This window comes from Haplochromis burtoni, unplaced genomic scaffold (assembly GCF_018398535.1).
Source record: "Haplochromis burtoni strain Fernald_Lab_line unplaced genomic scaffold, NCSU_Asbu1 Contig_40, whole genome shotgun sequence".
Classification (NCBI taxonomy): Eukaryota; Metazoa; Chordata; class Actinopteri; order Cichliformes; family Cichlidae; genus Haplochromis; species Haplochromis burtoni.
In genome coordinates, this window is record NW_024582401.1 from 852,448 (window position 1) to 868,239 (window position 15,792).

Consider the following 15,792-nt stretch of genomic DNA (forward strand, 5'->3'; position numbering starts at 1 on the left):
TGTGTGTGTGTGTGTGTGTGTGTGTGTGTGTGTGTGTGTGTGTGTGTGTGTAGACAGATGAAAAACGATCACTCCAATTGTCCTAGACACACAAACAAATATTCTTTCAGGCTCAAACACACTCATCCACACGTTCAATAATCTGAGTTTGTGTTCATCTTTATTAATTCATTTTTATTACTTATCCTAAACTATCAGCTATTCTTTGCTGACTCTCTGTCTGACACATTCCTTCTACCTCTGCTAACGCTGAATGTCAAAAAAAGACAACGCTGACTCGCTACCACCGACGTGATGGGATTTAAGCAAGACGTTCCGAACGAAAAGTAGGAAAAGCTTCAAAAATGTTGGTTTCTTTTAATTAGCACTCAAGTTTTCCTCTGTTTTTCCCTCTTACATTCAGTTTCTTTTTTTCCTGCTTTGTTGAGGAAAAAGCAGAATGTATGTGGTCCAATTTCAAAAAGCAGACTTTGTGTAGAAATGTTTAAACTACACAGGAAACCGAATGATTTGCCATAATGAAATGTGCTTTGATTTAACAGAGAAACATCTAGAGGAAAAAAAAAAACGCTATCTCTCGGAGCTCGCATCAAACGGCATCAACGCTTCTCTTTATTTGTCTGTTTCTTGCTATTTGTTAATTTTGTGTGCGTCTAAACTAGGTCACGCTATCTGCACAAACTTCTCATCATTTAAGAAAAAAAAACAACTCCTTTAGTGAAAGTGTATTCAAACTGAACACAAAGTGAATTTTAGAAACAGCAACTCTCTGCAAACGTGCAACTCTGTGCATCTCAGACATAAATCTGTCTGATGGAGGTAATGAGGGGAAGAAATGTCAATAGTGCAGGTTGAAAAGTTTCAACAGGAACCAAAAATCAGCACCGGCTTGATAAGAAAACATGGAGAGGGGTCAGGAGGAATAAATCAGAAATGAATGGAAGTTCCTTGTCAACTTAAGAGGTGGAGGTTGAGCTGTAAAGACACAGAGACAAGTATGACGCACACAGCACTAATGCAATGGCTGCTACAGTTACATTCACTGCGTGGGATGAATATACAATGACCTCAAAAGCAGTTCAGTGGCCTAGAAACTGGTCAACGATACCCTGACAACCACAAGTCTCTGACCAGTTGGCAAATGGTTTCTGGAAGTCACTCACGGTTGGTGGCAAAGATGCATATGATGGTGCAGGGAAAATCTGTTTAGTAAGTAGTTGGCAAGTGTTTGCAAACAAGTTGGCATCTTCCATGCAAACTGCAGGCAACTGCAGCAATCTGTTCGCGACCAATCACAATTAGTGCAAGACTGAAAACCTTGCACTATCTTTGCAATTTATTTCACACTGCAAAAGCCAGAAATCTCAAGCAACCACTTGCCAACATGTTGAAGAATCAACAGTTTTCCCTTCCTCCGACTGATCCACTGATCCATCTCTAGGCCTGTATGACTGAGACCTACGGTTCTTAACATCAAAAAGCAACAAGTTTGCCAAGTCAGTTTAGACTTATAAAAGGGACAAACGAATATAGTACTACATTGCTTTTAGGAAAGTGAATACAACATGAAAGTGCCATGTTTTCACTGACATTGAGCTAATTTAACTCGCAGACAGAGACCCCACTTATAACTGATACTGCCTCAAAAATTGAGTTTCAGTTCCACCTTTGGGGTATTTTGGTCTAAATTAGATGCAAATAAATTCGATGAACAACTAAAGCACTTTTATTTATCTTGCTCCATTTGTATACATTATCTTACTAATATAAATTCTAAAAACGTATACAGCTATATTTATTTGCTACATTTTATACGAGCATTGATTAGTGCATCCCTGTTCCTTCCATTTAACCACAGAAGGCATGTTTACTGTTTAAACATTTCCAGATCAGCATATGCATTTGTAAAGGTCTCCAAGCTCAGAGGGGCCATTTATCGAATGCAGTAAAAACCTGTCATTAGATTTATGGAAAGTGAATGCAGGTAATGACTCACATGTAGTCCTACTGAATGATGAACTGCAAAACGCTGGAACAAACTGCACAGACAGACAGGTTCTTTAAGTGCCAAAATATATGACATCATGTTCATAACAGACGGATCCTGAGATTAGACACACTGAGTGATTAACCCATTTTCCAAATGGCTATAATTGATTTTCTAAAATGAGCTTGAGAAGTAAGGTGCATCATTGTGAAACCTCAGTCAAGAGCCTCCCCCTCCCACACACATACTTTGCTTCAATGTCAATGATGCGACTTTGTAAAGTGACCAAGGCTGCTCCATGGTCACAGTCAGGCTCCACTGCCCAGTGGTCAGCCCCATAAATCCTCCTCTGTTTATCTATTGGAGTCAAATCTGCCTCTATCAATCCTCCAAGCACTTAGAGTCCCAGAGCTTGGCACAGCAATGTGAAGGAACCTAAGGCTCATTAGCATTGAACTCTGACCTGCAGTGACCCCTGGACGGTCAAGCGGTGTCACTAAGGGGCGGGAATATTGATGAGAGTGACAGTTGTGACTCTCTCGGGTCAGTCACTATTTGAACGGTCATAAACAAGACTCTCTCAGAGGAGTTGTTAATCAAAGCTGGCTGTTCTGCCAATAGGATCTTTAATATTGAGCTAGTACACTGAAAAATACCCAACTTAGCAGCAGCAATGACCACATTCAACTTCCACTAACTGAACAGGCACATCTGGAGCTCCTATTGCCAATTGCAGTCTGCATGTAAACAAACCAGTGTTGAACAATCCCTGCTTTAAACAAAATATTGGCCATGCATTAAAAACATTCATTAGTTGACTTGAAGTTTATATCTAGAAACATGTTATAAAATGTATGTTACATAAGAAGATTCGCCAATCCCTAGGCCCAACTTTGATCTGACAGGCTTGTAATACATTAGTGGAAACCCTGAAATCAGAATCACATCTAAACTGAGTCATTAGAATAATTTAGGTTACACAAATTGAGGAATAATTTATTAAGATACATATTAACGAGTCAAAAGGTAGGAGCTGACCAAACTGTTTGAGGACTTTGATTAAATCTTTAATGATTATAGTGCATGTATGCATATATGTCTGTATATATCCCATCTCCTCCTTAGCGGCTGGGTTTTGTATGAACATCGTCACATATACAGTGATTATTAACATCTATGATGAGCATTTATTAACATCTATGTGCTTTTAAAATAAAGATTCTATAGCCAAATTATTTAGATTTGGCACATAACTTAACGGTCACCAACATTTGTGTAAATTACAAACTTTTCTTTGAGTCACCACTAAATACAGAGTGAAGAACTGGAAATGAAGTCCTTAAGGTCGACATGACGCATCAAGTGTATAGAAGGTAATTTACACCAGAATTTACACCGTGCTCTATAAAACTGTCATAGATTTGAAAACTGTCGGTGAAAATGGATTTAATAAATAAGTGTTTGAAGTTAAAGGTTTGAGAGCGTGTGTAGTGCCCTATTGTGCCAGTAAAGAATGCAATGTCACTGGGTTGGTTGTTGCTAGCAGACTCACATTAGCTTATGTTAGCTAACTCGTGACAGAACTAGCTCAGGGGAAAATAAAGAAAACTAAAACTAAAAAAACAGTCTAAGGGGATCACTTTTGTACCAATCCTGGCTCCAACACTGAATTTTATGTTAACAAGTATATACAGTTCACTTTCACTCTGTTTCTTAATCAGTAAGCAGTTCTTTATTGTTAGCTAGCTGCACTGAAGCAGGAAAAGCTTTTTAAGCTATTAGCGTTATAGCTAATAGTTGGCATCTGGTAACTAAGTTTACAGAGCACTTTATATTGTATTTCAGACTAAACAGGTTTCTATATAGCTTGCAAAGAATACAAATAAATCTAAAAATGTATACATAATTGCTACATGTCCATGTCGCTCCATTTTTAGGTGTTTAGAAACAACCAGTTTTTGCCATCTGACGATATACAGCAGTATAAGACATAAGTATAACAAGATAAATTAACCATAGATCTCTGTTTGTGCCATACATGAGTGAAGCAAAAGCACCCCAAGCCTGGCATATGCTATAAAAATAATATTTAAACAAACTGAGGAGGCTTTGGAAACAGACTAAAAATACGTCTAAATACAGCAGCCTGACATATGGTGCCCTCAGGACAGGAAGTGAGTATCATTCTTGCCCTTTTGGCAAAGTGAACAGAATTTTTTATGTATTTTAAGAACACACACATTTTCTGAATTTAGTATGGAGTCTATTTCGAGAAGCCAGGTGGCAGAACTAAAAACATAGAACGTTTTATTTTAGCTTCGCTAATTCGACAGGACCGTGCACCCACAACCACAAGGTAACCTCCAACTTCAAAACAGATCCCACCCATGAAACTCATCTCAGCTCCCACTTCAAGGCCAGAAAATGGTAGCGCGCTGAAACGCACCCAACTTATGTTCTTCCCTTTATCTTTCCATTGAGGTTTGTGTAACTGGAGAGAGCTGAAGAGAAACTTGTAAACTCTGCCAGCTCTGTGTTTATCTGCCTCAGACTCTCCATCTGCAGCTCTGTGCCTAACTAGGCTGCTTATGCAATTCTGGGAACACAGAGGTTTATTTTAAGAATTTCCTCTTGTTTTCAGTTCTAAAAGTTCTGCAATGCTGCTAGTTCACTTCCAGGGCAAGATGAAAACAAGGATGCATCATGTTTCTGACTGACTGTGTTTATGACTGTGTGCCTTTGTTTGCCGTTGTGTTTGTATGTGCAAGCATGCGTCTGCTATACGGACATTTATTATTATGGACAGCGCTTTGCTCGTGTGCACATTTATATCCGTGAGTGTGTGTGTTTTCATGCCACAGGCCTGTGTGGTCTTGTTTTGCTGGCAATCGATAGAGCAGCCCAGCTCAGGCTGCTCATGGGATGATGCGATAAGGACTCTTTTCCTAGAAGTGTGTGCGCGCGTGTGTCAGTGTAGCAGCAGATCAATGCGGGTCTAATCACCCCACTGGGGCAGCGTGAAGTCCAATCACCCTGTTCAAACAACTGGCCCAACCTGACACACAAACACTTTGATGCCTGACTGATTACTGAATTACTTCTTGTTCTGTCCACCAGCATTCAGCGCGATTACACGCTTTCTTATAATCAGATTATTGTGAATAATAAGATTTAAGTAACTCTGTGATTAAAGCATTCACATGGTTTGGGGTAACTTAATTTTCCTACTAACTCTCGTTTCAATGACTTGTTGGTAAATGCTTTAGGATGTGTTGTAGCCTGCATGATACATGTTATTATCCCACAGCTGTGAGGCTCTCTACATCAGTTAACTATGAACATTCTTGGATAATAGAAAGATGAAAGGTCGGTACATGAGACAGGAACACCGCTATCAGCTAATGTTCTCACTTGTAGTTTGACTAAGATAATCGAGTTAAAGTGTTTACACACAGTGAGGTCTCGAAGCCTTTAGACAAAAACAACCACAGTGGATTTAAATCAAACGAGTGAAGTGAAAAGCACAATGTTCAGCTTTAACTCAAGGGGTTTAATAAAAGTATTGCATTACTTGTTTAGGAATTAAAGCCATTTACAGCCATCAGGGAGGGTCTGAGGAGAGGGCATGAATGGCAGGACCAGCTCAATGTTCCCAAGCCAGAGAAAAATGGAGAGCAAAACAAATTCTCAAAGCGCATTTGCACTGTCGAGGTGGAGGGCCTTTCCCCTCCAGAAGTAGACATTAGCACGATGGAAGACCATAGCTGCTGGCTCCAGTGCTGGTAATGTCTGAACCCACTGCTCTCTCTCCTTCTCTGTCTCGCCATCAAGGGACCATCCTGCCATCTGTAACCACTGCTGAACCATATGAAGCTCTTCTACGATTCTACGCTTGATTTATTTTACCAAAATAAAAAAAAAATTTAAAAAGAGGGTAAAGGCTTAGAAAAAGCCTAGAATAAACTCATTGAATGATCAGTTTCAATCACTGAGACTGAATGCCAATTACCCAAATCACACACAACAACTGGGGGAAGTCAGCCACCCACCTCTCATTTCAGGGTATTAACATTATTTCTCATATGAATTTTATAGCCTGTGTCAATTCACTCTGTTTACTTTGCACTGATCAGGATGTCAGACCGAACCATCTTGAATCAATGCAATACAATTTTTATACTATAATATATTAATATATTGGCCATTAGAAATGACAGCACCAAAATATTGGCAAATAGCTAATATCAACCAATATATCAGCCCCATCAATCTGTCAGGCTCCAATTAGAATAGCAAATATTTATTTCATAAAGTAGAATAGAATAGAACAGAATAGCCTTTTATTGCCATTGTGCATTTGAAAAGTGGTTTTCATGGGCTTTGTAAGTCCTATTTTTTCTATTATTTTATATAAGAAGAAAAGATTTTCTGCCATCACTGTTCCTCTATTTTTATGAGATTACTGTAGACCAATGCTCGCTTTCCTACTCCTATATTTCTTTATCTTTTGATAAATCTGCAGCATTAAAAACCACCCTGAATCTTTGCTTGCACTTTAAGCACTGATGCACAATCAATTAACAACATTACTTTTGACACTTCATTTGCTATTCTTCATATTGATTCCTGCAGTATGTCTATGAAATCTCTGTGTTCTGGTTTAAATAAGAGAAATGGGTCAATCGATTCCTAGGGCTAATTTTAACAACCTGCGCAAGCATGTATTTCATAGGCTGCATAACCTGAGCCTATGCGATCCTGTGAATTAAACCTCTCTCTATCAGGTCTGACTGTTTACAACCCATCGCTTTGTCCTTGTCTCCAGACATGATGTTACTCCAGAGCAAGATATGATGTAACACCCGGTTAACAACCAAACTCGTTACAGCAAGAAGGACAGCAAAACACACACAGACACACTCCCGTAAGACTTTCCCGGCAGTAGATATATGGGCGCTTTGGGTGCGATTGGTTGGTTAACTTGCATGCAGATTCTTTTGTGTCATTGTGTGTGCGCGTGCATGTCCGGATGACAAAAGTGTCCTTTATTGCGTCTGGCTCCCTATGAGGGGCGTCACAGGGTCACATCATAACTAAGTTAGTCAAGGTTCAGCAGGGCTGGAGAGCAGGTTGCGGGGTGGGAGCAGGAAGAGGTCCCACTGGGTTAAAGGCAGGGTGGAACAGGCATATCGGGTTTGGAGGGGGGGGGGGGAGGTTGGCTGGAATTAGTCCATTCATGCTTGGCTGGACCCTGGGCATGCTAACAGGCTACAGTGCTAATCTAGTTAGAGCTGGAAGCCATGCAGACACAGGGAAAGCGGGGTTGGATGGGAGGGTGAGAGAAAAGATTTCCTGGGGGTGAGGGGGGTCAAGGTCTAGGGCCTCGGCTGTGGAGCTAGATGGCAGGTGGTTGAAGCTGAATAGCAGAAAAGGGGAAAAAATGAGTGGGTCGAGAGGCGAGAAGGCAGATGATGGGGCATGGGTGAAAGTGGGCACACAGAGAAGGCTAGCAAAGGCCAGTTGTATGCGTGGGGGTATCACACTGTTCCTCTACGGTTAACAGATGGAGGGGGGAGAATGAAAGGGGTTGCAGGGTGACCCAGTGATTAGACAGACCCTTATTAAATCACATCAAGGCTCTTTTATCTTGCTTTTCATCTTTCACTTAGTCACTTGGCACTCAAAAATTAATCAATCCAAGGCCCAGGAATGGAAAAGAATGAGGGAAAAATTCTGCTCCGATTATTTACAGTAAAATGTATCTATAGCCGGAGCAGCCTACAGCCCAGACAGAGCAGATATTTCACCAGAGGCTCCCTCAGGCTTCTGACTGAACACTCTTCTTATGCCGTTTCCCCTCTGTAGACCCAGTAACTTCTATACTTTATTTTCTGACTGCAAGGACGTTTACTTTTTATATCAGCTCCACTTCACATAGTAACATAGTAATCTGTCATCCTCCATATTAAACTGATGAGTGCATCAGATTGACTGTGGAATGAGCGGCACCAAACAGCATCAATCCCCCTTGATCGAGTCACCGAGCTTCTAACAGCCTTGGTAAGACTCATTTTTCATAGCCATTCCCACCGTCTGATTTCCTACAGAAGGAGTACATAACAAGACCAGGACAGATCAGAGGAAAAGTCCTACAAGTGACTCAAGGCCACAGGAATTTAAACTTCTCTGCTCGCACACAGAGCTAAACCAGTCTGTCTAAAAACTAAAGCTAAACCAAAAACAGAGACTAATAAATATAAAAGACGCTGTGCAGCAGGTTGGCATGTATATTTGCAATGCATATTTAAAATTCTCTAGTAGCTTTATTCACACTATGGTAACCACACATCCTCCTACTCGCACCATTCTGATTATTTGAATATTTTAAAAATTAAATCAGCTGTCACCTTTGATCAGCTTTTCTCATTTTTAACATATATTTGTCATCACTTACTTATATATATATACAAGGCATGGTGAAGCAGCTTGTATCAAACAACATACATGCTCAACAGTGTTGTTATTTAAAGTATAAAAGACAGACTGGATATAAAGATAAGTTGTGCACTGGTATGTAGACTACTGTCTTAATGTTTTACCTCTTTAAACCAAATGTGACCACCTTTGATCACATGGGTACAGCTGGAGAAGTCTCATCTAATCCTAGCACTGCCAAGTTAGCTTGATCAGCATGGTGGATCCATAATTAAATATGATATTAAACAGGACTAAATATGAATGATGGAAAAAAAAACAGGCTCAACACAAAGTGTAATCTAAATATACATTTGGATTGTCTTATTCACTGTTTAGTTGCACTAAGACAAAGTTAAAACTACTTGTCACTCAGAAAGCCCCTGAAGGTTCTTATCCAGATCAGATAATATGCTGTTATTATGTTGCCTAGCCTATTGCTAGGCAGTTGCTAAGATGACTTGTTTTTAGCATTTATGTATTTATGACACCATATAACAGCATCATATCATTTTTATTTCACAACAATAACATCTCATTTATATACCCAAAACTTCTGTTATGCATGCACTAGTTGATAAAGTTTAATCAGGTAAGTAACCAACCTTGTGTCGATGTCACAAAGGGAAAACTAGGTAAGCTAAACCTATTTGTAATGAATCTGAAGGGATGGACTCGCTTTTAGAGCCTGCCTCAAGTGGCCAGTAGAGGAACTGCAAGCTTTGACATCTTGTGGATTGACTTAATTTTGACTTTACCTTCACATCTTCTTTGTCAGTTGGTATCATTGCCATAGCTTGGCTAACTTATAGCAGCAACAGGTTCACTTGGTCAGAATACAAAACTAAATAATGTGAGATGTGGATTTTTTTTCCCCAAAGCACTTCACTTATTTTAGAAGCAGAATAATATCCAAAAACAACAGGGGACGATAGGAAAATGATATAACATTTATCAGTCAAGTACCTTAACAGACCTCCCAATCCCAAAGTGTAATTTCAGTGTCAAAAACAACAGGGCTGAGGTGTAAATGGGCATTTTCCAATTGTGTTTTTTTTTTTTTAATTAAAATGCAACTCAATCCTCAGCAGTTGTTTTTTGTTTTTCTAAATGAATGCTGCATTGCTGCCTTGGTGGCTCTCAGTTGGTTCTCGTTCTTACACTTTGCTCAGACTAAGTAAAGAACGCTAAGTGAAGACGCCAGGAGAGCAGGTTGCGTCAACGCTGCATCTGTTTTCACACGCCATCAAGTTACAGGCAAAAAGTTTCTGTGTTCGGCTTGCATCTGTTCCAGAAATGCACTTTCTGATTCTCTCGCCCTCTCTCACACACACATGCAGTCACACACCTACACACACATACACAGCTGTATCACCATGATACCCCTTCTCACATGCACAAAAAAATGTGTTGATTGAGTATAGCCTCGGTTGTTCAGGTGTTTAAGAGATTTTTGCAGACTCTTCTCTTACATCTGTGTCAGGAAAAGTGTATTTTCACGAGTTGAGGCTCAACTTGCATAATTAACACGTGCACACGAAAAAGTTACACAGCAGGTAGGGACGTACTGGCTTTGAGGATGGCCTCGTTCACTTCGATCTCTCCTCTGTCTTCATCCTGGTACTGCAGGTGGGGGTAGTAGGTGAAGGGCTCTGGACTCGGGGCAGCACTGGACGAGCTGTTAGACATGCTCTCTCGGGGGCTCTCCGTCCTCACATGCTGGGGTTTGTTAAACACTGCCACCAGCTGGAAGACAAACAAAAAAGTTAAAACTGCATCCTAAATGTTCGAAAATATTAAACATGATATGTACACAAATCTGAAACAAACAAGCTTTTCTTGAGACAAGCGTGACAGGATAAACAATATGAGTCCTGGCATATGAACAAGCTGGAAACACACAGCCAGGTTATATAGCATCTCCACTGTGCCGTGATCACAGGAAGGCTTTTATGTGATTTATCTTGCCGGCAGTGGGGATGCAACCTGCTTCGTTCTGCCAAGTATGCAGATGCGTGTGTGACTGTGTGTGTGTGTCTGAGGAAAGCAAACAGAGCTGGATTCACAGCTCATTCACTCTCAAACCCCTTACAGTGCATAACACAGCGGCTGGTGCCTCCGCAGCGACACGATGATTTCTGTATTTCGTGAACAAAGGAGAAAAACTCTGACCGGCCATTTCGTCCAGTTCGGGGGACGTGACACACGGCGAGGCCCGGGGCGAGGTGTGCACGTATGAAATTAGCGCTCAAATGAGATCTGACGTGAGAATGAGAAGCTGTCAAACACAATGACACGGCTGACACAATGAGACGACGGGAAGAGACGGGGGCGGCCAAATGAACAGGGGATGGAGGGCAGGAGAATGACAAACAATCCTAATTGAGACAGGGACATGATGGCAGATAGGGGAGCGAGCGCGTGTTTGTGTGTGTGTGCCCGCTGCGATCCGTGCTATTGCACGGATTGGTTTGATAAATGGGCGCGCGGCGGCGTGACGCTCTCATTAGATGGCGGCGGCGAAGGGAAATGACCACTTAATGAAAAGCAATAACCGCGATGGAACGAGGGAAGGAAATAAAACAACAGACGAGTTTAGGGCGTCAATTAACAACAACAACAATAAAAACATTTTCCTGTGTGTGTGTGTGTGTGTGTGTGTGTGTGTGTGTGTGTGTGTGTGTGTGTGTGTGTGTAAACAATGCGCACGGAGTAGGCGGAGAGATATGCATCATCCATCACACTGTGACGCCGCCTCTCACCTCAACCTCCCGTGATTCAATATCCTCATGACACCTGGCCAACGCCATGCAAAGGAGATTCGTCAACTGTATTCATGCGCGCATACGTATGAGCGTTGGCGTGAGCTGCGAGATGAGGGATTGAGCGGCTGGCAGATGCAAAGAAGGGAAAAGAAAAGACAGATCGCCAGGAAAGCAATCTGATTGCGCTGGCTGATGGATGCTTCGCAAGCTCCTTCTCTCTTCTTTATCTTCTTTCCTCTTTCTCTGCTTATCTCCAACTCTCCCGAGCCTCCGTCTCTTTCTCCAAACTCGTTGACAGCATCAATCAAAGAAGAAGTCTCCGAGCATAACGTGACACGCGCGCACACACACACACAAACTACCACGCGCAAATACTCAGTGATGATGAGCTCCCTTCGAGAACGATTTATTTGTTTTGAAGAACAACTTCTTTTAATGTATGGAGGGATGATGATGATTTGCTTTTCAGGAGTTAATTTTTTATGGCTGACACAGGCAGGGGAGTGATGCTGATGAAGGCCGCCCCGCTGCTTCCGCTCATCACTCAATCAAACACAAAGTATCAACAAAATGAAGTACTGTTTTTCAGTCCCGGCGATGACTTTCCATTGATCACGCGCTAAGCCGTAACCTTTAACTTGACCCAATCTAATCAAGTAGCATCTGCTCAAGATGCCTTTGCATTGCATGCAGGAAAAATCCTATTAAGTTAAGAAAAAACTTCTTACATATAAAAAGAAAAAGTTTTCCTAAACAAACTGGTTCTATGTATAAAAAAATGTAATTAACAGCTAATTAGAACAAGTCCATAAAGGGTGCCGTATCCCAACATGGTGCCATTATAGGTGATGGTTGTTGGGTGCTGACGAAGGTGAAAGTCAAGTCATTTGCTGACAAGCTACAGTTTGAATTCAGAGCAGAACAGACCACCCCAAGAAGACCTAAAAACACTTTAGGGATACACAATAAAGAGCCAGTTACACCAAGCCTGTTCTGGTTACCCTGGAACAGCAGCATTTCCTACCACCTAAGTAAAATTAAGATAAATGTACCTTTGCTTGATGTGTTTAAAGATATAGTGCACCTCAGTAGACCTAAATGCTAACAGTAGCATGCTAACAAGTTCACATTACGAATACAAACATGCTGATTACAATCCAAGTACACAGTGAGCAGAGACCAGGAAATCTCAGTGGGGTTCTGCTATTTGTAGGGATGTGCTGATACCAGAAATTTAGCAGTCGAGGATCAAAAGAATTACACGATTCTTGATACCAAGGTCAACATGAAATCAAAATCATCATCCATTGTAATGAAAGATCCATTATTAAGAACCTTCTAAACGTTTAATAAAAATGTCATTTTGGCAAATAAAAGCAGCAACAGGGCAGAAACTGAAATATTTTCCCAACTGGTTGGATCTGCCGTAGGTTCCTGCCTGTTAAAAGGGAGTTTTTCCTTCCCACTGTTGCCACTGCACTTGTTCAGCGGGACTGTCATATGATTGTTGTGGATTTCTTTATTTTCTCTGTGTCATTGTAGGGTTTTACCCTACAATATAAAGCACCTTGGAACTAGTTGAATAAAACTGAATTGAATATTAGGATGGCTGCTGAGTAGCCTACTACAGGGTATAATGTTAGTTACGGGACTTTAGCTTAAGCATTTCTATAACAGAAAACATTTTAGCTAAAGTAATAAAACTGATTTCAGACCAGCTGTCCCAAACAAGATGGTCATGGAAATTTTAGGGTAACATCAGAAGGATAATTCATTCAGATCTGGATGCTAGCCTTTTAGGTGCTTCACTAAATTGGAAGTTTTTCCTTCCCTTTGTGTGAAAAGTACAGTAGCGCTTATAGCCATTTGTAGGTGTTGCCCCTGTCAGCTCTGGAACAACTGCAGTCTCATCACATAAGTTTCCTACAGTATGTACCTACAGCACTAAATGGAAAAAAAAAGGAAAAAAGAAACAAGTAACATCTCATTTTTAGAATTTTGGCATTAAAAGTGTCAATTCTTCTGACATCCCTGTAACAAAGTAGCCATCAGCAACACAAAAGTGCGCCAACTAAAACCACATTATCACCAAATGAAGTGAATATCAGCGTAAGATGGGGTGGCAAATGTTTAAGAGGGTTACATACGCCACAAAGTCTGGATCATCCAATAGCAACAACTGTCCCCTATTACACAACGAGTGACAAATAAAACCATTTCTATTTGAAGGTGGTTTATAGATTTTAACATTTTTGGACAGACAATGTTTCTAGATAAGAAACTAGGGAGTTAAAAAGCATTCATAAATCATACTAGTATCATGTGTTAAACAGTTTACAAACACTTTATTGTAACGTGTCAAATTCCAGTCATGAGTCATCTTCTTCGGACAACGAATGTGTTTCAAATGGATCATCGGAGATATTTCAGTCTTTGCCCAGTTTCACAGAAACTGGTTAAATCGGTGGATTATCTGTTATTAATGGAACAACAATGTGTTTCTAAGAGAGCAAACTGCTGATGCATTTTTTAAACATGTTCAGAAACTAAATGCATTTACCACCACTGCATTTGGACAGCTGTGAACATCTGTGGCACAAAACCTGATTTCAGCACAGTGGGATTTGTGTGTGTGGGGTTTTTTTGTTTGGGTAATCCAGGCCTTAAACGGTGTAGAATAGAAAAGATGAATATTGTTGGATGCTACTTAAATAAACCTGGGAAAAGCTCAGTTTTCCAAAGCACAGCAATTTGAAATTCAGTCCTTCAATTACAATACCAACATCTTCCCCTTGGAGGCCTCTCTGCCCCAGGATGAAGAACAACACCTTGTATGGTTCAGAGAGCGTTTACTTAACATCAGTTTCTCTCGGTCCTTCCTGACTGTCATTAATATTCTAGGAAACAAATTGCCTTATTTTTCCTGCTGCGTCCGTGGGGGGATATTGATATGGACCTGGGGAGGCTGCATGTCAACTACTGCTGAATAATGTGACCCCTCGGTCTCATTTCCATAACAAACACACACAGATACTCATGACAAATACGAATAACTAAGTCCTCTATACTGCCATGTTATGATCATCTGTAAATCACAACACTGTGTGTATATCCAACGTGACCAGGCGGGCTTTGTGTGTGTGTGTGTGTGTGTGTGTGTGTGTGTGTGTGTGTGTGTGTTGCAGGGCCAAAGTGATTACCAAGAAATACATGAAAGCCATATATAAAACCATGTGTGAAGCATGGATATAGATAAATAATGTGTCTGTGTATGTACACACTGCCTGGGGCACAGAGTTATAAGATGTTGCCATATATGAAGCCTTCAGCAGACAAAGCACACAGATTTTTAAATTTAAAGATAGGCAGCGTACATCCTCCCACACACATCCTTCATCACAATAAGATATAATAAAGTAAAATAAATACACTTATTTATCTTTAATATTCTTTTTTTGCTGTGTTTGAATAGATTTAAATGACTACGCCAAAATAGAAATTGGATTTCTAAGAATTCAAAGGGTTGTGATCCCGCACATTTTGTTTGTTTTTAACACTGTAAGTTAAGATTTTCCATAAAACTTTCAAATCAACTTTGTCATATTCTAAGGCACCTGTGATTTTTCTGCTTTCAGCTGTTTGAAAAAGGTATGTCTGTCATTATGACAAAATAGAAACACAACAAAGTGAGTGTCAGTAGGAGCTTTTCAGTATTAAAATACTTTTGATGTTTGTAAGGTCTATCTATTGTTTATTACACTACACACAAAATACTGTAGTTGCAGGAAGCGCACTCATAGCAAAGCAGGTTTTACCTGTATGAGAACTCAAAGACAGTTTTTTCATTAAAATGGCTGTTAGCTAGGAGCAGGCCACGGTTCAACACCACCTTGATAAAATATGACGTAGTCCCGCAGTTCAGTCCACTCAAGAACCTTGTCAAAAACAGCACCTCTGGTGTTCAGATATGTTCGGATCTGGCCTAATTTCAGCCTAATAGTTAAGATTTGCGATTACATTTAGCTTAAAAATGTACCAGTTTTGGTTAGCTAACTGTTTCCATGCATCTATAACTATCAGATTACAACTTAAGCATGTATCCACTTCTACATATCCATTTAATGTCACTAAACATTGGGGATAGCAAACTGTTTAACGACTGTTTAGCTAACAATTTGTTAGCTAACGTTGGCTAAACTTGTTTGTCTTCAAACATTTTCACTATTTTAACTTCAAAAGTGGCAGCCATCTTGAATGTTTTCCCTCTTTCTCATTGTAGTATGACGACTTCAAATTGTTTAGAAATGGCCTTATAACCTTATACATCATTACCGATTTCTTTAGTTCTCGTTGGTATTGTGTTAAAGCATGCTGAAACATTTCTGTACAGTAAATCGTCAAATCTTCTGCTTTTACACAGGGTGTGCTGGTAATCAGTAATCAGTGCATTTGATCACTAGCTACTCACCTTCTTAATGAATAAGGGTGTAGTTAATTAAATAAATAATGACATGTATTGCTGTTTATCTGAGGTTGCACTTAAACTATTTTAAGACCTGCTAAAGA

At 40.3% G+C, this 15,792-nt stretch overlaps 1 protein-coding gene across 2 annotated transcripts in view; it reads right to left on the bottom strand.

The window, feature by feature from the left end:
• Window positions 1–15,792, bottom strand: part of pard3ba (par-3 family cell polarity regulator beta a) — a 190,611-nt gene that overhangs the window by 143,573 nt on the left and 31,246 nt on the right. For both annotated transcript variants that reach the window (XM_005920031.3, XM_005920030.3), the window contains exon 3: window positions 10,030–10,207. In XM_005920031.3, coding sequence (XP_005920093.1) covers window positions 10,030–10,207 — 178 coding nt within the window. The remainder of the gene's footprint in view (window positions 1–10,029; window positions 10,208–15,792) is intronic.